The sequence below is a fragment of the Diadema antillarum genome, unplaced genomic scaffold (assembly GCF_040938485.1).
Source record: "Diadema antillarum isolate AM-2024a unplaced genomic scaffold, OU_Dant_1.0 seq00000583_RagTag, whole genome shotgun sequence".
NCBI classification, from domain to species: domain Eukaryota; kingdom Metazoa; phylum Echinodermata; class Echinoidea; order Diadematoida; family Diadematidae; genus Diadema; species Diadema antillarum.
In genome coordinates this window covers 349,329-373,259 of record NW_027271517.1, presented here as the reverse complement: position 1 = coordinate 373,259, position 23,931 = coordinate 349,329, and the positions used below count along the sequence as shown (strand labels likewise).

The 23,931-nt window shown below is 39.3% G+C and overlaps 1 protein-coding gene across 1 annotated transcript; it reads left to right on the top strand.

The window, feature by feature from the left end:
• The first annotated feature begins 1,134 nt into the window (after positions 1–1,134).
• On the top strand, positions 1,135–18,645 carry LOC139735513 (vacuolar protein sorting-associated protein 33A-like). Its single transcript, XM_071646268.1, has 15 exons — positions 1,135–1,278; positions 3,191–3,256; positions 4,684–4,923; positions 5,645–5,749; positions 6,565–6,681; positions 7,528–7,702; positions 9,337–9,545; positions 11,506–11,596; positions 12,042–12,116; positions 12,835–12,914; positions 14,510–14,596; positions 15,195–15,326; positions 16,084–16,252; positions 17,373–17,489; positions 18,524–18,645. The coding sequence occupies exons 1-15, from the start codon at positions 1,177–1,179 to the stop codon at positions 18,643–18,645; spliced, it is 1,887 nt and encodes a 628-aa protein (XP_071502369.1). The 5' UTR covers positions 1,135–1,176.
• Positions 18,646–23,931: the final 5,286 nt, after the last annotated feature.

Genomic DNA, 23,931 nt, shown 5'->3' with positions numbered 1-23,931 from the left:
TGTGCTGCTTCAATTGAGTTTCGAACCCTAAAATGCATACATAGGCACTATTCCCAGCCCTTTGAATCTGCCATTCTAACCTATTGTTATCAAAGATAGGCGGGTACATGTTAGTGGCAAAAATAGTGGGTAAACAATAGATGAAATCACTATCATCATTTTGCAGGCTCTTTAAGATCTCAGATCTTCGCTACACGTTACAGGTGGTATTTCATCATTTTCAACAATCAAACCAATCAATCAATCAATCAATCAATCAATCAATCAATCAATCAATCAATCAATCAATCAATCAATCGATAATCAGTCAGTCAATCAGTCAGTCAGTCAGTCAGTCAGTCAATCAATCAATCAATCAACCAATTAATCAGTTAATCAATTGATCAATGTGCTCATGATGTGGAGCACACTCTTTAGCAAAAAAAAAAGAAAGGCTGGTTATCAGAGTTGTCCACAGGTGTTCCTAATCATATACAAGCAGAATAATTATTTGTGATAATTAAAGAGAAACAACAAAATTTCTCTGTCCGTGTATTGTAGATTAAAATGTTTTATATCGATGTATACACCATTTTTAAAGAAACATTGAAACAAATGCCATGCTATTGCTTCTCCCCCCCTTTTATCATTCTTTTGTAGAATTTGGTCTCTCTTTTTCACGTTGTATGTGTGAACTGTGCCACTTTTTAGTGTCATTCATATGGAAACTGACAGTCTCTTTTGTCTGAAAAGTGTACCAATTCCCAGTATTCTTTGGTGATATGATAAAGGGGAATTCTCCTCTACGATATGTTCATATTTTAGAATTCAACAACAGCGTTCTTTATGTAAATTCATGTATAACTTCTTTTCGTGCAAATTACTGTAATGTGGATATAAATGATGTTTTATAATACCATGCAGGAACAATACATCAAATCATAGATTGTAATCAATTGTATCAAGTATGCAACATCGAGAGATCGAGAGTGGAGAGCGCCATCTATATGTCACAGCAGCACATTGTCCAGGCAAAAAAACTGTGAATGAAAAATACATGTACCAGGCAGCCTCGTAGCTGCAGGCGGGGCGCGATCAGCGGGCACCCGGGCGCGGCGGGCGGCAGGGATCCAGCATGCAAGAGTCGAGATCGCGAGAGCGAGGGACCACCTACCCACCCACCAAGCAAGCAGCGAGATGGCAACTCATCTTGTTAGTGGACGCGTAAATTTAGCGTTTTGGAGGGAAGTAGCAAGAAGGGAACTTCTGGATTGTCTTGACAAATGTAGCGGGAGCAAGGTATTGTAAGCCCGACTGGGAATCCGGTTTTCCAGATAGTAATAATGACCCATTTCGTCCATACAGTCCCACTAGTTTATGTTGATGTGTGTTGGCTCTTCATAACCATGGCATGAATAAATATCCTGATTGGCCGGCCAAGGAATACAGTGACAATAGTAGTTGTTGTATTACAGTTAGTGTTGTATGTCGTTATTGAATTTTCCCACAGTAGTAACTTATTTAATTGATTATAACCAAATAGTTGAGTTAAATAAGTAACTTAGTGGTCATTTTAGATGTTGATGGAATGAGAAATTATTGCTCTGCCTCTGAACAATATTTTCAATTTACAAACCAAACAAAGAATGTAAATAATATAAAGCAGCGTTGCCATTGCCCATTCATAAAGGGGCATTCCACACGATTTTCATGATTTCAAGTAGTATAGTGCATAAATTGACAGTTCCATGTATAGATTTGTGGAATTTATTGTGGTTCATGAGCAGAGAAATCAAAACTCTGAAAAATCTTATACAAATTACTGTGAACAGTGTTAATGATCCTCACATGTTTAAAAATGTAGAAGCGTAATTCCATTACAGTACCCTGTGCTTAACAAGTTCACCTGTGTGGAATCTATGCATGACTTCCATATGTACCCCCCACTATTATACACCTACATTGTACATTGTTGTATGAGCTTCCTCTGAAGTCCGCATTTCCCTAGGACACCGAGATCAACATTACCCTAACTCTAACCCTAACCCTAACCCTAGTCCTAAACTGAGTAAACTCTAATCCTAATCCCAAAGCCACCTAAACTTATTTATGTTACGTATACATGTACATGACACATAGCGGGGGGTACATATGGAAGTCTTGCCCCTTCTTCTTTTGTTCTGTTTCCTTGAGCCCCATCTCATGCATTCTTATGGTGAGACTGCATGTCCTTGTTTAATTGCAATTTGTCATAAATTTTAACATTCATATTCCTCATCCCAATCACTATAAAGTCTGTAACTGCAGTATAACAAATTAATAGAATATCCAAATGTAAAAGTCTGAAAAACATCAGGAGGTCTCTTTGAACTAGCTAGACCCCCCCCCCCCATCCCCGATTGATTGACTGATTACACTGGACCAGACAAGACAAGACAAGACAAGACAAGACAAGACAAGACAAGATTCATATGCGGATACAGACTCTACTCATCTGGAGATCTAGAAATCTAGAGCTAGAGAGTGATGTAGACCTCTAACTCAACTGTATAACTAAGTGTAAGATTTTTAGATCAGAGCAAGTTAAGAATTATAATACAGCAACCCATGGCCAAGATGTAAACTGTTAACGATTCCATGTGTTTTCAAATTTACAATAACCGATTGGCTAATTAACTACTTAAAGGAAGTAATTCCTGCTTCTTCTAATTGAACATTCTGAAGTGGGTGATAATGTTCCCCCCTCCCCTGAATATCTTGTTTTTAGATTTTTTTTTTGAATGTCTCATTGTGAGTGATAATGTCAGTGGATGAGTTTTTAAAGTGTGTGGATTTTTTTGTTTTTGTTTTTGTTTTTTTGTTTTACACAGCTATTGAAGGAGCACGTAAAGGCTTAAATGAGCAACCATCGGACTGACTTAAGTTCCCTTCTGGCCTTTGCAGGACTTGGCAATGAGGATGAAGTGGCTTGTCCAGAGGCACCATGTTGTTATTTTTATTTAAGTTAAAGGCATGTCATTCAAGGTTGAATTCAAGCCTCTGCTACATATGAACTCAGATATGGTCTTGTCCACTGACAGCATTATTGGGCCAGAACTAGAACTGCCCCATGCTCTATATAGATCCAAAATGACAATTCGACCACCCAGAATGGCAAAATATCTTTATAAATCTATTTTGCTTTTCTGCTATGAATATTTTTCCTATGCAGGCAGTTGTCTGGGATGACTTTCTGACTGGTCCAATTGGCCTTATTGCAGAATACTCCTTGTTAAAGGTATGCCAATTTATTATTGTTATTATTATTTTTTTTTTTTTGGGGGGGGGGGTGCATTTTGTTAAAGGGATTGTATAGTTTTGGTTGAGACCTAATTTCAGGTTTCTAACATTTTTGGGTGAGATAATGAGAAACCTCTTATCAAATATGAAAGAGCATGTAATGCCATGAGGAATTCAATGATTATTTGATGAAAATTGGTTTTGAAATGGCTGGGATATCCAAAACAGACTTTGTTTTACTTTGTTTTTGGATGTTTCAGTCATTCCAAACCCGATTTTTATCAAATAAACTTTGAATTCCTCTGAAAATGGTATGCTCTTTACTACTTCAAGTGTTTTCTTGGTATCTCACAAAAAGTTAAAAGCCCAATTCTCATCTTCACCAATACTGTACCATCCCTTTGAAATCATTTTTTTTTTCTTCTATTCAGAAAGTATTTTGCTTTTAGAGATAATTCCTTCCAAGTACTTAGTTGAATAACTAAGATGATCTGTCTATTTTGAGGATGAGTCATTTTATAATCTGTTGATTTGATATACCTGTATCAACTATTTTACTAGAATTCCAGGATTGTTGTAGACAGAATCCCTAGAAGGAGTTTGCATTTCAATTCTTCTTGGATTTCCCCACCATCGACCACAGTAGTGCTTCTAGCGTTAAATGCATTGAGGTTGCATATATATGAGTGTTGTGGCACCTGCACTTATTTTGTATCACTGCAATTACTTGATAACTACAGGAGGTACTTCCATAAAAATATGTCACATGAAAGAAAGAATATTAATGCCAAGGGGAGAATCTGAGCCGTAACAGCTTATCGAATGTCGCCCTCTGGTATTTTCAAGATTGCAGCTGCTGATCTGCAATTTTAACAAACATGTCAAGAAAAAAAGAGAAAAGAAACCAGTGGGATATGTCACATGTTGGCATCACAATACAGAGATGACTTAAATAAAAATTTGGGTCACATGGTTGAAATGAGGTCAGCGGAATGAGTTCAAAGGTCAAAGCTTTGCACTTCAAACAGCTGCTCATGAAGCATTTAATGAAATTCATTTACACTTGTCTTCTTTACATTCATAATAATAGGGTTATCCTCTTCATCAGCTAGAAGAGTATATTCTTTGAATTTCAGTGATCAAGATCATAAATCTGTGAAAGTTACCATCATGAACTTAAGCAATCTGCAAATGACACTTTGTGGTCACTAGAAGAATGCCATTTATATTTAATGAATATAAATATTCTCAGATCTTGAATTCATGTTTGATGTAGATACATATTAAAAGTTCATTCATTGTTTGAAATTCTGTAGGAGGAAAGACCAGATATGATTTTAAATGCGAACGGCACACAGAGAATAGTCTTAAAAAGTAGACAGTAAAAGGCAAAATTTAAATGTGTCCTTTGAACCCTGTTGCCAGGAACATGAGGTTGACAAGATGTTCCCGCTACGCATGGGGCGTCTCCCCCTCACGACCACCTCCAGTGGAGTGGGCGGGGCCATCCAGAATGTCATTTTCATCGTGCGTCCCAAGCTGGATCTGATGACCATCATGGCGGACAACATCCACAAGGCTCAGGAGATGCAGGGGCGCTTTAGGAAGGAGTTCCACATCTTTTTTGTTCCCAGGAAGAGTCTGCTTTGCGAGCGGAAGCTTACAGTGAGTTATGGAACAATAATTTGGGGAGGGGGGAATTTGAAAAGATAGTAATCATTTCTTAAAGGAATTAATGAAGGAGTAGGTGATCTGTATATGGCGTAATGCTCAAGTTTTTCTTAACGACCCGTCGAATGTTGATTTCGGTAACAACTCAATCAAACAATGTATTTTGTTAGCCTAGATTTGATGCCGCTTGTTCTACATTGGTTATTGAGATTCTCTTCTAGACTTTGTATAATTATGTAGGTGATGGACACAAAGATGTCATCGCTGCATTAAAACAGTGAGAAGAAAACGGAAGTTTTTCACCCCAAGAGGAAATGCATATAAAGGGGAAAAAATCATTTCTACACTTGTATGTAGTGATTACTAAATGAAACAGGTTGTGGTACTCCCCCGATTTAACATTATGCAAAGAAGAACAAAGCATAGAAAAAGAAATCAAATCGTAACTTAGAAGTCAATTTCGTGACATTTCCGTGAACATTCAAATATCATTATTCAACCTAAGTTGTTGCAGAATAGGTACCTGATATGTCAGCTGCAGAGAAGGCATGATTTTAAACCACTTTTTACGTCACAGAATAAGCAAATAAATGACGGCATCAAAGTCAGAAATATGTACACTAGTTTATCATGTCGTTTCCCTAGTGGTTTGAAAGGAAAAAGATCCCCCTAACTATACCTTCTTTGTTATCATCACCCCCCCCCCCCCCCCCAGGAGCTTGGTGTATATGGTGACCTTACCACTGTAGGAGAATACGGACTTGACCTCTTACCCATGGATAGTGATGTCCTCTCAATGGAATCCGACTCGGCATTCAAAGTGAGTTCTGGGAAACCTTGCAGTACGATGAATCCTGTGATGTGGTTTCATAGGAAAATTATCGCTGTCATCCAAACACTGCTAACAGTAGCTCGTAATATTTGAGTTTAGCTGAAATTGAGTGCATGTATTTAGCTCTTGTTTTGTGTGTATATGGGTTATAGGTTTAACTGTGAGTGTGCTTGTGTGTGTGATGTCTGTTTGTATGCATGTGTAAATATGTGTGTGTATGTATTTGATGTCTCCACTAACTTCCACCATTTCTCTACTGAGTATATCCAACAGATGTCAAATCATGAAAAATGATAATGCATTTGTTTTCAATCAATGTGTGTTACTATGCAGGGGACTCATATCTTATTTATTCATTTTTAACCAATGCAGGGTGTAGAGCAGAACTGATGATAGTATTGACAAGTTCCTTCTCTACGGGATAATCGGTTTGACTTGAATTGATTTGCTTTACTGAGGACGGGAATATCTTACAAATATACAAATTGTAGCCCAAAACAAACAATAAAAATTACTGCTACATGATTGACATGCACCCCTGAAACAGTTCATTAGTGAAAATTAATCGAAGAGTATGGAATTACGACAAGATTTGAACCCGAGACCTCTCGATTGCTAGACCTGTGCACTACTGACTGAGGTATAGATAGCCATAGTAGTGTGCATCCCAGAAACCCTTTATTCTCAATGCTCATATAACGGTCAGAAGCTACAATTTATTGTAGTGTGTGTGTGTGTGTGTGTGTGTGTACACTTCAGAAACACTGGGTTTGACACAAATGGCGTATTGTGACATTTTGCAGGAGTGCTATCTGCAAGGTGACCCAACTGCCCTGTTTCATGTCGCCAAGTCCCTGATGAAGGTCCAAGCCCTCTATGGCATCATTCCGCACGTCTATGGCAAAGGAGAAGCCGCCAGGGTTAGTCAAATTTTGATGGTAGTCTCTTATAGGTTGGCAGACCCAGAGGAAGAGAGTCATATGTACCGACTTTGCAGGATCAGTCATTTGATACATCTACGCCCCTCTGCATTGAATAATTGCCTCAATAAGGAATTCCGTATCAGTGCAACAGCCAATGAGGCATGAGAATATTCCTTGTTGCCGTGGCAATTGTTGTTACCTACTATGTTTTTGAGTTACCAGTTAGGCAATGGTTGCTTTACTTTTTTTTTGTAGTATTGCCATTGATATTTCCATAATAAAAAAGTCATGTTTGCATGTACTGTCTTGAAAGTAACTTTGAAGCTTAAAATATTAACATATTCCACCTGTCATTGCTACTTTCAACAAGAACAATTTGAAAAAGATGATTGATAGTAGAGAAAGATGTCAACAAAGTTGATGGAGGAAGAGGAAGTGATGGAGGTGGTGGTAGAAACAAAATACCATCTGGTGAGAACCAGAAGGGCACTATTGCTTTCTAAGATTTGATCATAGATTGAGGTAAAACAATAACTTTTCATGAAATACCGGTAGCTTTTTTTGTAATAGTAAAAAGTGGTTAGATTTATAACATTGTTCCAAATGTCAGGTGAAATAACACACCCTTTTTAACATTTTATAAGAGTGAAAAAATTGACATCATCATGTAGAGGAGATTGAGCTTCACAACGTGATGCCAATATTTCATTGCGATAACCCCTTTCTGGCTCTCAACCGATGATGTATACGATTGGCAGATGTATTTCAACCCAAGTCAAGACTTATTGCCTGATGAAACTGTTTCGGAAAAATGTTTCAAACATTTTTATGTTCCATTCGCAGCAAGTGACTGAAATGCTTCTCCGTATGAGGAGAGAGACAGCGAGCACGGAGCGTCCAATCACCCCCCAGATTGACTGTCTCCTCCTCCTCGACCGCAACGTTGACCTCTTGACCCCACTGGCAACGCAGCTCACCTACGAGGGCCTCATCGATGAGATTTACGGCATCGTCAACAGTAAGGACGGTGTTAAAGGGATGGTATAGATATGGTTCAGGCCCAGCCTCGGGTTTCTAACTTTTGTGGTGAGATAATGAGAAGCCTCTTATGAAATATGAAAGAGCATGTAATTCCAAGAGGAATTCAATGTTTATTTTATCAAAATTGATTTTGAAATGGCTGAGATATCCAAATCAAGTGACACCAATAAAAGGTAGGACCCACCTTTTATTAGGATCTCTTTGTTTTACTCTGTTTTTGGATATCTCAGTTATATCAAAACCGATTTTAATCAAATAAACTTTTGATTCCTTCAAGACTGGTGTGCTCTGTAACATTTCATAAGTGGTTTCTTAGTATCTTGCAAAAAGTCAAAAGCTCAATCCACATCTCCACCAATTATATACCATCCCTTTAACTCTTTCTGTGCAATGAACTTTAGACAGTGTGTCAACCTTATGGGGTTTTCTGTGCCAATCAGCACTCAAAGAACACAAAGACTTAGATATTTTGTAGGGCAGTAACTGTACCAAGAGGGGATTCTAGGCCTGGCCTTCTAACATCAAGACAATGCAATGAAACAAGTTTACCATACAATGATATATTTTGATGAAGATTAAAGAGAGTTAACTCTTTATGTGCCACGTTCGCACGTCTGACTCGGTCAACGGCGTGCCAACTTTTCTGCTCAAATGCACAAACCCGCCCAAACTGATCGATAAATCGCCAAATACCACCGTACAATGAAAGCGTTTCTAGCGCTTCCGTTCCTCTCACATATAGCTTACATTTCATATTGTGATTGACTAACAAGCAATGTTCCTTACTGGATTTGCGTGTAAATTCTAAGTTTCTGTCACTGTTTTGTGTGCAAAAGTCATGCCTTTACAGTAATTTAGTTACTAGTCATTTGAAAGAAAAGCAATCATAGATTTGTCATACAATTTACATCAAAGCCAAGTTTGGCATTTTCTCTACAACTTCGCTCACTACATGTCCAGCTTAACAGAAATCTATAGATGTAACATAGATTTGAAAAACAGAATGTTTTCTCAGAGCATTGCAATGATGTTGTCTCAGAATAATGTGGCACACAGGAGGTTTCCACCATGGCACATGAAGAGTTAATGACAGCACATTATAATTGAAATTACCTTTTCTCTCTCTCTCTCTTTCAAGATCTTTAAAGGTCTTTGCATCTTTAGGAACATCAGTGAAACAGAGTGAACTCATTTCTGAATTTGGATGTGAGAAATGCCACCACTGAACGAAATCTGGCACAGTGGCTTGAGGTTGGCATTCAATGAAAGGAAGTATGTGTCAAAAAGCACCTTGATGAGCATGTAGAATTTGGAACTTGTGCTCAACAGTTCATGTCAGGGGCCTGTGGACACAGGTCAGTGGATTTTAAGTGTCTGAAATAGAAGAGGAATTTTTGTTATCTGTTCCCTGTGAAGTGCAATTGTGCCTAAAAGCAGATATTTCTAATGAATGTTGAATGATTTCAAGCTATTTGAGTTGGAGAATCGGCGGCAACTCGTGGAACAATCAACTCACAGACCAGAGAAATACATCTTTAGAGCATGAAGTTTGGCCCTTTGTGCTTGGTCTAGTTATGTTGATATCTCGCTGGCGTTACATTCAACCCTCAGCCACAGTCAAACTGCCGCCGGAGAAGTTTGCCAAGAAAGACGAGGACCCAAAGCAGCAGGAGAAGCCGGCCCCAGACCTACCCACGGAGCTGAAGAAGATCCAACTCAACTCGGCCGACGAGCTCTTCTCCGTGATCAGGGACAGGAACTTTCACGCCGTGGGACCGGAACTGAGTCGTCGAGCTAAGATCCTTTCGGCTCAGTATGAGGTCAGATATGGAATTATCTCCTTTGGGACTTTTGAACTCCACGATCCTTCTCTATGCTTTGTCTTGTCCTTTAATTTTGTTTTGCTAAGTTTTGTTTGTTATTACTTTTGGTTTTTATGTCACCTTTATTCTTTATTTCTGTGACCATGATTATTTTTGCTAAAACTAACGATACCATTTACATAATTAGTTGGTAATTTTGAATTGATTGTGACATAAGATACAGTGAGTAAGTAAACGCTTTTGGACTAAAGAATTTTGTAACAGAACTTCATAGAATAATTAGGAGGTGTCAAAATAGAAAATATGTGTAGACATGAGATTTGCTGTTTTCAAGCCAGCACATACTTAGAGGACAAGTCCACCTTCATAGACATGTGGATTAAATCACTTAAAATGAATGCAGCAATATTAGTAGAATACATCAGTGAGAGTTTGAGGAAAATCGGACCATCCGTTCAAAAGTAATACATTTTTAAAGTTTCTGCTAAGTCACTGCTGGATGAGAAGACTACTACTGCTTGTGATGTCACATGTGTACAACAACAATATAAAGAAAATATAAAGAAAAATCAACATATTTTTCACTTTTCTCGCATAAGAAAAGGTGATCTATCAGTTGGTCTACTACCATTTCGTCTAATAGGCATTTGGTCTCAAGCCACATGGTCTAATTCCATTCCGTCTACAACCAGTTTTTCTATTGACCATTTAGTCCAATTGCCACTTAGCCTAATTTCCAGTTGGTCTACTTCCAGATGGGCTATGCTCACTTCATCTAATACCCACAGTTTATTAGATAAAATGGGAAAAAGTCCAAGGAGACAAAACTGCAGTTAGACCATCTGGTCATTAGACAAAATGATAAGTAGCCAAACTGGGCATTGGACCAAGTTAGAAGTAGACCAAACGGGCATTAGACGAAATTGATGGTAGACCAAGTGAGTTTAGTCATAGTGGTGTTGGACAAACTGGGAAGTAGACCAAGTGGCAATAACCCTAAGAAAACACTTGACTTGGCCTCTTTCAGAACGCAGCAGGAATAATATTACCCTAAACATATGTCAGTGACGAGTCAAGGAAATTAACACTTTTTTCATAAGATTAAATTTTGTGGAATTCTCTTTATATTTTCCTTATATTGTTCTACGCATGTGAGATCATACACTGTAGTAGTCTTCTCATCCAGCAGTGACTGCGCAGATACTTTAAAAATTCATAACTTTGGAACGAATTGTCAGATCCAGAGACTCCAACTCTCCCATTTTCGACGGGAGATCTCCCGCCGAAAGCCCATTTTTGCAAAATCTCCCGTTCCCCCGCTTGAGATTTAATTTCTCCCGCCCTGGCTCTGTGTCTCCCGGTGTAAAGGATTTCTTACTTTTTGCTATTGCATGTTGAAAAAATAAGCCTTAGATAGCACCAGAGAACACCTAGAACCCTAGGCACTTTGCGCTTTGCACACATCAACTTGGAATCTCCCGTTTGCAAGGGGTTTCGGGCGGGAGAATCTCCAGATCAGAAGGTGCTTTGGGTTGGAGTCTCTGCAGATCTTCCCCAAACTTTCCCTGATGTGTTCTACTAATATCGCTGCATTCACTCAATCCACATGTATATGAAGGTAGACTTGTCCTTTAACACAGTCAATTTGCACAAATCCCATAAAATCAATGAACGTAACCAGCACAAAAGCTAGTCTACATTCAGTCACACCAATTACACGGGTCTGAGAGATTTTCTCTTGTGTGGATACAGACAGTGTGGTCATTTTTTCTTGATGTACAAACATGTACTGTCTGCATTATGGGGATCCCGTGTTACACTATTTCAATGCTGTCTAGGCAGACAAATATGGTATTGCTAGTCTAGGCTATGAGAAACCTTTTCAGACTTTTTTTACCAATCCATTTCTATTTGCCATTTCACCTCTTTACTGCTGACTGTTGTTTCTGCATTACAGGAAAGGAAAGATGCAAAGTCTGTTTCGGCGATCAGACAGTTCGTGTCCAAACTCCATCACATTCAGGCAGCAAAGATGTCTCTTGCAACACGTGAGTCCAATGTTAGACCTCCTATGAAAACTCCATCTACCTGTCGGCATTCGTTAGGAAGGCATTCATTCATTAACTATCATGCCATGCAGTGTGATGTGGTTATGATGCTGTCTGAAGCATGAAGGGTTCTCGTAAAGGTTGATTTTTGTGGGTTTGTTTTAGTTTTGTTTGCAATGTTTTTGCACACTCCTGATGCTGTTTCCACGGTCTGTGGATATAAATTCAGTGAAATAGTTTCATTGCATGATGTCCACTGCTGGATGGGTACTCCATGCTGTGTTTCTTGGCACCTTACTTGTGACAAAGTGGTCACTAATTGTCATGACATTATTATTTTGAACACTCTGCTGGTATTTATGCAATTGAGCTTTACATAATCTGCGAACACTATTCTTTTTTTAAACCTCTGCGAATTTCATGCCAAACTTTGTGTTTCCTACAGATACATCGATAGCAGAGTTGATCAAGGAAAGGACAGATAAGGAGAGTTTCATGGATTCTCTGCAAGCCCAGCAAGGTGAGCAAGACCCAGCTCTACATTTCTGATATATTTAACCCTTTCTATGCCAGTGACGTTGGACAGTGTGTACAATGCTATGGGGTTTTCTGTGTCAATGAGCACTCAAAGCACATAATGGATTAAAGTTGCTTTGTTTGTTGTGAGTTTTGTTCAGGCAGTCAGAGAGGTAATGTAAGGAACTGATTTTTTCCCTTCTGTGTGTGCATGTGCTTGTCAAATAAGTCAATTGACTCTAAAAAGACTGCTATCTTGATGTTTGCTTGTGACTAGTTTTGTCAGTACAAATCTTTCAGAGTGATATTTTGCATCAAAGCCATGTTGTAACAAAGAATGTTTGCTTGTGTTGGCAGTTTAACCCTGTTACCTATGGGAACCTGGTGGCCTGTGTATTAAGTCTGTGGAAATCTCAGAATTCAGTGTGGAATGGTGAAAGGGAAATTTGATATGTTAAATTGCATTGCATCTTTATGAATATATTACGAATCCACCCATGAAGAAACAGATGAAAATTCTGCAAATGAAACAAACTATTTTATTTGAAGAACAAGACCTTACCTGAAAGATCATACTACCTCGTGAAACACTACCAATGAATAGTAAAATTGTAATAAACGATGATACTGCGCTGAACCTTGCAAAAGTGGTGTCTTGGACTACAAGGGTGTAGACTCACAGTGTCCCGTCATCTTCTCAATCTTTGCTTCCTTCTTTCAAGAATTCATGAATGGCATTGATACGGACAAAGTCAATGCATACATAGAAGATTGCATCGCCAGGAAGGAACCACTGATCAAGGTGAGGTCTTGTCCTTTCCATTATTTAGAAATATTTATACAACACCTAAAAAGAATGTAGCTTTCCGATTGGTAGTTGATTGCCCATCACGTGACATTTAGTTAAAAGTTCCATCACACACTGTGGTTTTAAGCCGTGCAGGTTTGTTTGAGCAAAAATGGATAGCGCATGGCGGACGTCACCCATTTCCATTGACTCCCGTGGTAAACTCACGATTGACTCAGAGTTTTTGTTCCATCACACGGCTCTGATGTCGCAATAAACAGACATTTGCCGCGCGCACTCAACAATTACAAGCATGCTTACAAGTGTGTACTTATGTCAATCATTTTTGTAAACAACCTCAACCAATCAGCTTCGTGTACACATGTACACAGTGACCGTGACTGTGAGGCTACTCATTTATCTTTCACAGAAAATGATTGCCATTTCTGTGCTAAATTCGAGAATCTGTGTGGACCACATCTGTTGATGTTGGAACAAGATTTTGCGCTCGGTGAAAGATGAAACGCACTATTCATCTCGGCTTCACCTCGTTGAATAGAGTGCCTCTATCTTTCACCTCCTGCAAAATCTTGTACCATCGCTCTTGTGACCATTCACTATTTGTATACTGTCTTGATGGCATTTGGAGTCAACAACACAATTATTCCTTCATGTCGTTCCTGTTTTTCAGTCGTGCAGTTTATGTGGTAAAAAATCGACAACTCAAGAAATCAATGGAGCAAAAGAAATTTCAGCATAAACCAGGACGTCTTGATGATGTATAACTCCAATACTCTCCAAAATTAGAAACTAAACAACCATGGAACACTTTGAAATAAAAATAGAATATGGATCTTTTTAACTCTTTTTCTATTAATGTCTATCTATAGTTTTCAATAAGTACATCGGGCCCCATTTCACAGAAAGTCCCTCTGATAGCAAATCTTGCTGCAGTGGCAAATGTCATGATAATGAAAAGAATCCCCTTGCCTGATTGGCTGCTACTAGAAGGAGTTGTCATTCTATGGAGCAAGAATTACTTTCAGAACATCTTTTACAAAATAAGACCCAGATGCTTGTGCAACACAGTAGAATCTGTGTATGTAGTTCCTGCACTTTAGAAATGTGTGTGTCATGATGATGATATTGATGGTGATGACGGTGATGATGATGATTATGACGGTGATGGTGGTGATGATGATTTCTTCTTAAGTGTATGAATGGCCATTCTACTTTAGAAGCAGCGTTATCATTATGAAAACATTTTGAATGCATATTTTATCAATTTTGTCAAAATTAAATCATGTCAAGAAGAAAACGATTGCTCTGATTTTGTACTACTGTGAAATACGATATATTCATGGCATGAAAAATTTGCGAATTTGAGCCGATGGCCTCTATCGCAGCATGAAATTTTCGCGAATTGCAACTGGCATCCAGTGCATATTGTGTAGGCAAGAACTTTCACATGCATTTTAATTTCGCGAATGTCGGCGCTCGCGAAATTTGCGAAATAAAAATGAACACGAACATTCCTCGTTTTACAGTATTGAGTTATTCTCTTGTTTTCTTCTTGTTTTTTTCTTCCTTTTTTGGGGGGTCTGTAACAGGTCTTGAGACTTCTTTGCATGCAGTCTGTAACAAACAACGGTTTTAAACCCAAAGTTTATGACTTCTACCGGCGAGAAATACTTCAGGTGAGCTGCTTGCTTGATGCAGTTACTATGTAGGATTTCAAACACCGATTTAGATTTAGATACTCCAATGTGTTTCCTAGTGCGTCGTGACAGCATGTTTCTTATCTTTCTGTGAGCGAAACAAGCTTACAGATGAAACTAATATGAAGCGACCGTATTTGAATCTGTGTGAATTATCAGTTTGAAGAGCAGGCATTTGAATTAGTTTGCTGTAAGTATTAGTTCAAACTATTGATTCTGTGGTGTGGTATAATACTCGTAGTAAATGTTGCTGTATTTGTAAGGTGTGCTATGCTTTATAATCCTGTAAGCAGTTAAGGAAACATCCAGCTGAAAAACTCTGGAAAAATGTACATTAATTAGTGTAATGTTTTTGACTATTATTTTGGGCACTTCTATAAGCGTTTAGAATACTAGTATTGCATACAACATGCTGAATAACTTAATTTGTTACTTCTTGATATTGAAATGATGTGAATGTTTCATATACAACTGGACAGAGTTGGTCGACTACTGAATCTTTTGTCTTTTGTGCATGGTAAAAAATTGAAATGTCATTACAGTTGTGTTTGCATTGATATCAAATGTCTCACCCCAGACCTATGGCTACGATCACCTGCTGACAATACAGCAGCTAGAGAGGGCGCACTTGATGAAGGTTCAGGAGCAGAAGACGTTTCCCACCATTAGGAAGACGCTCAAGCTGGTCAAAGAGGATGTTAATGAACAGGTATGTGGGGGGTTGAATTAATTTTTTGGTCTTTTCATGTCATTTAAAATGTTGCCGTGGTATTGGTATTGTGGACCTGCATATGATTCTCAAGGAGAGGAAAAATGGTACGAATATCTCTGAAAAGTTATCATCAAGCATGAGAACGATGTTTAATATATAACTCAGTTGAAAACTTGGATAACCTCTCTCATTGTGTATTCTATATCAACCCAATGAGGACGGTTTGATATTGCCACAACACGCATTTCCCATAGACACTGTATACTCCGGACTCGTCCTCAACAGGTTAAAGTCACATGTTGTGATGTATCTGGTTAACCAGCCACATTTTATCTATGCAAATGACACCAGATTTTTACACCAGCCACACAACCCTCAGGGGGGCGTTTCATCAACGAGTTCGTCAGAGGTTTTCACCAACGAATTTGCAATCAGCCAATCAGACGCAAGGATTTCAGTAGCTTTTCAAATTTGTCGGTGAAAACCTCCGACGAACTCCTTGATGAAACACCCCCCAGATATGGTGTGGTATGAAAATCTACTCAATGCCCCCCCCCCCCCAAAAAAAATCCCTCCATGAAGAAGGGAATTGCTGTGTGTACATGTACATGTATGTAGTGTTCAATGGTATTGCTGTGTGTATGTAGCGTTAGTGGTATTGCTGTGTGTTTGTAGCATTTCTTCATTAAGGAACCAGCACATGTTGTGCAATATGGATAGTGTATGATTTTTTTTTTCTGTTCTTGGTCCATAGAATCCAACAGACATCTCATACGTGTACAGCGGCTACGCACCTCTCTCCGTCCGTCTGGCCCAGTTCCTCGCTGGATCCGGCTGGCGAAGCATCGATGAGGTCCTCCGCCTCATCCCAGGTTCTACAATCGAGGAGGTCCAGGCCCTACCTCCTGGACTCAAGAAAAAGAGTGAGTATTTTGCCCCCCCCCCCCCCCCCCCCCCCTTCATCTCTTCCACTCCAGCTGTGGAGCTGGAGGCCAGATATCTTTATGGTTTTCTACCAATAACAAATGGCACTTTTATGGGGGAGCTGCAGCCCTCCTCTCCCCCAAAGTTTTGGCTCTTAGAAAGAAAAACAAAAACAAATGGAGATAAGAATCAGGAAAAAAAAGTAATGTAAAAAAAAAGATGAATTAACCCACGACTTTCCGAGAGTTCCACCCAGAGGTTCTTCCTGTCAAAGTGGGGGTTGCATTTGTACACTGACCTTTGATACAACCTTCCCCCTAAAAAATGTTCCATGGCCCCTATAAGTTGCAATTTTGTGGCAATTTTCTTTTTTTTTTTCAGTGGCATGCATGTGGCATTGCATTGAATAGGAAATTCATGAATTCTTATTAAAAATAAACCACATGAAATAATGCCAAGATGAAATATTCAGCATAAGATCTTGCCATCCAGGTACCCGAATTCAGTGTATTAAAAGTGTGCAAACAAACCTTGTGGTGTACAATCAACCCCATGACCACGTTAGCCAATCATGACGGGACTGAAGAAACCCACTGACTTCAAGTTCAGGCAGTATTGGCCTTCTGTGTCTACAGAGGCATTACACATGTATGGCTCTTCATGTAATTTGGGACATTTTAATTTCATTGACTTAGCTGATTATTTGACATACACCATCGACTTACACGCAGATGACTGTATTATTTTATAAATGAATACATCATGTGGAGTGAAATAGTATATTGTCGCGGGGTTACAAGACCTCGTATCTACAAAATGTCAAATATTCGGGAAAGCAAAAAAAACAAAGAAAATGGCAGCCAAAACACTTTATCAAAATGGGATAGACTTTCATTTGACATGCCGTGGTGGTTTCATTTTTGGGGTAAGACATGTAGGATTTGGACAGGACATCACTGAACTGATTATCTGGCCATCAATCAAAGAAAGTCATTTTCACCAAAATTTGAGATACAAGGTCTTGTCACCACAGTGACGATAGTATTTACCCATGTAACCCTCTTCCCTTGACTCCCACCCCTTCCTTCCTCATTACCCCATCCCCATCTCTGTCACCAGGACCAATGATTGGGGACAGTCAGGGGGATTCCCCCAAGGTCACCCTCGTCTTCTTCCTGGGAGGCGTCACTTACGCCGAGATCGCAGCGCTTCGCTTCCTCTCACAGCAAGAAGATGGTAAGCCAACACAACTCCTTGCAAAGAGAGTAATAAAAGGGACTTTTAGATTTCATATCCAGGACGTGGACTTCGATGTGATGACGTCATTTCATCATACTGTGAATGCTCCAGATTTTCTGGCACGTCCGTCACAAGAATCGAGAACGTGTCCTCAAGGGATTTCACCTCCTCCGAGATTGAGGACGAGCAGCGTGCGCAGCTTATGACGATTATGACGTCACCAAATCTGTCGGACTCGTACTCACCGTCAACTAAAATCTAAAATGGTTTTACTCTGGTGTTGATGGGAGTCACCAGGAACGGTTGCCTCGCACTTTTTGGTGGCCTGACCTCTGTTATGTCCACAAAATCTAAAAGTCCCTAAAGACCTCAAAAGAGAGCCGTTCATATACAAGGTCTCCACCTAAATCACTCTTCCCCCTCACACACACATTCTCTTTCGTGCCACCTATTCAAAGCCTGTGCACCGTTGCAATCGATTGCTGTGAGTGCATTATGTGCTGTGCACAATTTCTACCAGGAATGCCAAATTACCAGATTGAAGCAAGTGTTGCGATTTGTTTGCCTTGATGAACCAAAAGTTTGTCTCAGAACAAGCATACTCTATGTTGGAGACCCCGTTCATCCCCTCACCCTTTTCTTTCTCTCACCCACCCCCCCATGCTGATAATATGTCTCATTATTTTGACAAGTCTTGATAGGAAATAAAACACATCTGATATTAACACAATATAAAAGATTTAAGTGGTAATTTTACCTTATGATATTTACAAATGCATATTCAATAGGTTTAGCCATTTGAGCTCTGAAAGTATTCTGTCTTACAATTGTAAAGTGTAGTGCTTGTTGCATTTTAACAGTGCATGTGATTTTCATAATAGCACCAGGACATACATATATTTATATATTTTTTTTTCTCTTTTTTGTGCTAGAAGTAGAAAAATAAGGCACTGCAAAGCATCTCAGTGCAAAAAAAAAAAAAATAAAATAAATCTCTTCACCGTTTGGTTTCCCTTCATTTGTCACGGCAGCCCCGTCAGAGTATGTGATAGCAACGACAAAGATCATCAACGGTCATAGCTGGCTCAAGAGCATGATGGACGGACCGGACATTGCCCCTCCGGACTCCTCTACTGCTGCTAGGTCAAGCTAAGGGTCACTGCAGCTGGACTTTATGCAGAATTGGCTCCGAGAACTTTGTTTCATTCATAGCCTGGCACAGCTTGTGGAGAACCCGAGTTTGATGTAAACATTGGCATTTTTTTTTTCCCACTGGATTACAAGCTGCCTCTGTCTACCACTGGATGGTTAGCTTGTGCCCATGTGATCCCTTTTATAGTCTCATTCCCAGACTCCAGCAAGTTTTTATTGTGTTTCTGGAACGGGAGTTCTCAGTATTACATTAAGGAGAGAGAGTAGCAGTTGGAGAGAGAAATTGTTCGTAGCTTAGGCTTGGGCCATGGAAAACTATCCATGCCTAAATTAAAAATTTAAACTCTATACCTAATTTTCACAAATTATTTTACATTTAATGGGAAAATGTTTGGGAGAGGAGAGTGTATTATATGATAGATAGGATCTTACCTATTTGTCCTCCTGTATCAAACAGGCTTCAATACGGTAATAATTTCTTAATTTTTCCTTTAAAATCTTCACAGTGCTGTTTAACCTTTCACAAATAATACCTCGGTTGAGCAAAAATGATCGAACAGACTTGCTTGCCAACTATTTGATGCAGGAATGTGAGTGTTTATGAATGAGAACTCATCTCTTTCTGGCCAAATTGTAGGAAGTTATAATTTCATACTAAAAAACATGTATAGTACATGTTTCATATGGGTCATGTCGGGTAGTCGCATATACAATTTGTATGTTTGGGGAACACATTTTAGTTCATTTAGAGCTCTGCTATTTCATACTCATTTTGAAAGCAGCCCCACAAGCATTTGTCAGGACGGTTTTATACTTGATATTTGTAGATGAACAACTACATCAATAGCATCAAGAGGTATTTTAAACAATCTTAATTTTTTTTAAGCCAATAAATTTGTTTTGAAAAATAAAGAGAGCCAGCAGAGCAGAATGAACTTTGTGGTCTAATATCATAATTGTAATCTGAAATTTACTGTGTAAGCAAAACTCAAAAGGTACTATTGGACATGAGGCCATCGAACCAGGTACTTGTACAGTTTGACAGGATATTAGACTGCCCGATAAGATTTGGCGATCATGAAGATGAAGGTTGGCATCAACTTCTAGAGTTTGACTTTCTTGACATAGATTTATTTACAATTCGATGCTGGTACCTCAGAGTTGGTACATCAATGTATAATTATAAGAGAAGTAAATGTTCATATTTCAGAGCAAAATGTGGAGCAGGTTCGTTTGTTGGACACATACCTTTATGTGGATAGGACATGCCACTGTTAATAGGAGGCATATCTGTTTAACATTTTGACATAACATCTATAGATATGTGGACGATTATTGATATTGCATATGGGGTAGGATCATCTTCCATACAGGAAAAGGCCTGCCGCAGTACACTTCATTATGTAGTGTGTGGGATACTTTATTTTCAATGTCATTCCACACTGTATGGTGTACGTCTTTTCTTGTGTGACAGTTGTCTCAATGCCATTTCAGAAGGGTCAAGTGAAGATGATTATTATTATTTTTTTTTTCTTATCCTCATCCAAATGTGGGATGATGTGATTTTCCTACTTTTCCCACCCCCTCCCTCCTCCCCCTCAAAAAAAAAAAAAAAATCAAGAAGAACAACTCGGTTTGATTGGTAGATATTCCTCTTATAGATTGATGTTATGCTTTCAGTCTTAATTGCAAACATAATCAATGCCATTATTATCCAAACTAAATGCAATGGCGAGAACAGCAACAAAAAGTAGATGGAAAGATGCTATTTCTTCATTATGATAATGATTGTTATCAAACTCAGCCAGTGACAGAACATTTTACCCACTGAGGACGGGCTGATTTTGCTACAACACGCATTTCCCGTAGACACCTTGCCAAGTGTATTCGGGACTAGTCTTCAATTTAAATGGATGAAATGCTTGTATTAGTGTGATTTCGGGACAAAGTAAGAATGGCAAATATCAAAGTGGAGAGAACTGCAAAACAAGGTGATTGGTTGAAAGATAAGAAATTTGATATTCCCTTCAAATTCTAAAGTCTACATTCATTTCTACCTCCAATTTAAATCTCAAATCCTAAGGATGTTTTGCAGTTTAAGACTTGGGAATTTCATTTCAATTGTGCTGAATTTCTGATTTACTGCAAACATGCACTTAAACTGTGATATAAATTTTCTGAAAAATAGTTGCATAGTTAATGGTATTTTCATCAATTCTGTGGTAGGTTTTGTTTTTGTTTTGTTTTTATAATAAACTAAGACAAATTGTATCAGAATTGCAAGCTTGGAGTCTTGGGAACTTAGATATGCCAAAAATTAGGAAATTGACGTTGAGCAACTTTGTGAAACTTGAATGGGTAAAAGTCATACATTATGATACAAGTGTTATTAATATCACTAACACACAATACATGTACGTACATCCATGCCTGGACATGAACGAGCTATTTTTTAGTTCTTATTTCTATTGAAGCTGTAGAATAGATGGCAGTGGCAAACTGTATGCCATTCATGCTGTATTGAAAATTATGTAATTTTTGTATGTAAAAAAAGACTTGCACAGTGCAATATGCCACATATTAAAATCAGATATTTCAGCTATGTTGCCCTCATTTTGTCAATTTGGTGATCATCATGTAGTCTAGGGTTTGTGTGAAAAGGTGGGGACATTTTTCTTATCCACAGACATACAGACACAGACACAGACACACAAGTTACAATATATACACTCAACTTCGCGAAAGTCAAATCCAAAGGCACCAGAAAAATTCTTCAATTTACATAAAATTCGTATTACACGATAGGATTTTTAGCTCACCTGAGCCAAAGGCTCAAGTGAGCTATTGCGATCGCCCTTCGTCCGGCGTCCGTCGTGCGTCGTGCGTCGTGCGTCGTCCGTCGTCCGTCGTCCGTCGTGCGTCGTCCGTCGTGCGTCGTGCGTAAACTTTTTACATTTTCATCTTCTTCTTGAAAACCCCAAGACCGATTTTCATCAAACTTGGCAGGTAGCATCCCTAGGGGGTTAGGAACTCAATTTGTTAAAATGGGCACCATGCCCCACCCAGGGGGCCCCCAGGGGGGCCCAAACCCCCCAAAATTAAGGAATCTGTAAAAATCTTCTTCTCTAGAACCAGAAGTGATAGAGCTAAGTTAATACTATGAGTTAGTACATTGATGACTGTAGTTTCAAGTTTGTTCATGGCAGAATCAGGGGTGCCCCCCTTGGGACCCAGGGGAGGGGGGTGGGGAGGGGTTCTAATGGGGCCTATATTGTACATTTTCATCTTCTTCTTAAGAATCCCATGACCCATTTTCACCAAACTTGGCAGCTAGCATCCCTAGGGGGTTAGGAACCCAATTTGTTAAAATGGGCACCATGCCCCACCCAGGGGGCCCCAGGGGGCCCAAACCCCCCAAAATTAAGGAATCTGTAAAAATCTTCTTCTCTAGAACCAGAAGTGATAGAGCTAAGTTAATACTATGAGTTAGTACATTGATGACTGTAGTTTCAAGTTTGTTCATGGCAGAATCAGGGGTGCCCCCCTTGGGACCCAGGGGAGGGGGGTGGGGAGGGGTTCTAATGGGGCCTATATTGTACATTTTCATCTTCTTCTTAAGAATCCCATGACCCATTTTCACCAAACTTGGCAGCTAGCATCCCTAGGGGGTTAGGAACCCAATTTGTTAAAATGGGCACCATGCCCCACCCAGGGGGCCCCAGGGGGCCCAAACCCCCCAAAATTAAGGAATCTGTAAAAATCTTCTTCTCTAGAACCATAAGTGATAGAGCTAAGTTAATACTATGAGTTTGTACATTAATGACTGTAGTTTCAAGTTTGTTCATGGCAGAATCAGGGGTGCCCCCCTTGGGACCCAGGGGAGGGGGGTGAGGAGGGATCCTAATGGGGCCTAAATTGTACATTTTTATCTTCTTGAGAACCCCATGACCCATTTTCACCAAACTTGGCAGGTAGCATCCCTAAGGGGTTAGGATCTCAATTTGTTAAAATGGGCACCATGCCCCACCCAGGGGGCCCCCGGGGGGCCCACACCCCCAAAATGAAGGAATCTTTTAAAATCTTCTCTAGTATCAGAAGTTATAGAGCTAAGATAATACTATGAGTGAGTACATTAATGACTGTAGTTTCAAGTTTGTTCATAGGAGATCCAGGGGTGCCCCTCGGGGAGGGGGGGGGGGGGTGGTTGGGAAGGTCCAAATGGGGGCCTAAATTGTACATTTTCATCTTCTTCCTGAAAACCTCATGATGGATTTTCGTCAAACTTGGCAAGTAGCATCCCTAGGGGATCAGGATCACAATTTATCAAAATGAGCACCATGCCCCACCCAGAGGGCCCCAGGGGGCCCCAATCCCCCCAAATTAAGGAATCTTTAAAAAAATGGGACCTTATTGTACATTTTCATCTTCTACTTGAGAGTGCCTGGTCAAATTTTGGTAGAGCTGTGAATAATTTAGATTAGTGACTGCGTGAAAGGTGAACTTGCGATACTCAGGTGAGCGCTAGACCCGCGGGTCTCTTGTTCTTTTACTTAGTCAATATTTTGACTTGTGTGAGCTGACTTAGTGAAGTTGACTGTAATTCTGTTTGTATATCTAGTATCAAACCTGCTGCAAAAATAATATGCGCTCTGGGTAAGCATTTGAACAAAAGACAATGAACGTAGTGATTCATATTTGAGTATATTTGTCCATGTAAAACATACTTGAGAATCGTATTATTAAAATGATCTGTCTTGCAGTCTCAAGAAATTAAATTCTATGAACACATTTACTGTATACAAACATCCAATTTCGGTATCCTCACATCAGATATAATATAGTTCTTGAAAAGTATTGTCTCACGCATCAACACAACCCTACGGAATGAATCTGCATTGAGGCAAAAGCCACAGACTTTCAGTATGTAACATTTACATAACATAATTATGCAGGCCTTGAGGGGAATATAAGAAAATATGGCCCTGGTTGGTGCAATATCTTCTGGCATATCCTTCACACTGACACTACGGTCATTCACAACATATACCAGGAACAGTCCTTATATGCTCTTCCATGGTCTTTTTATGGTACAACAAAAAGCCTGACATGAATAACAATCATTAATCATGACCATTTAAGGCATAAACAGTCTGAGTATTGTGACAGAAAAAGAAAAGAAAACTCACACATTGAAGACAGGTTATGCTGAAGAAGTTATCAATGCTGCTGTATGTATTTTTATGCCAAATGCTAGAATATGTAATGTTTCTTCTGCAGCATTGCATTA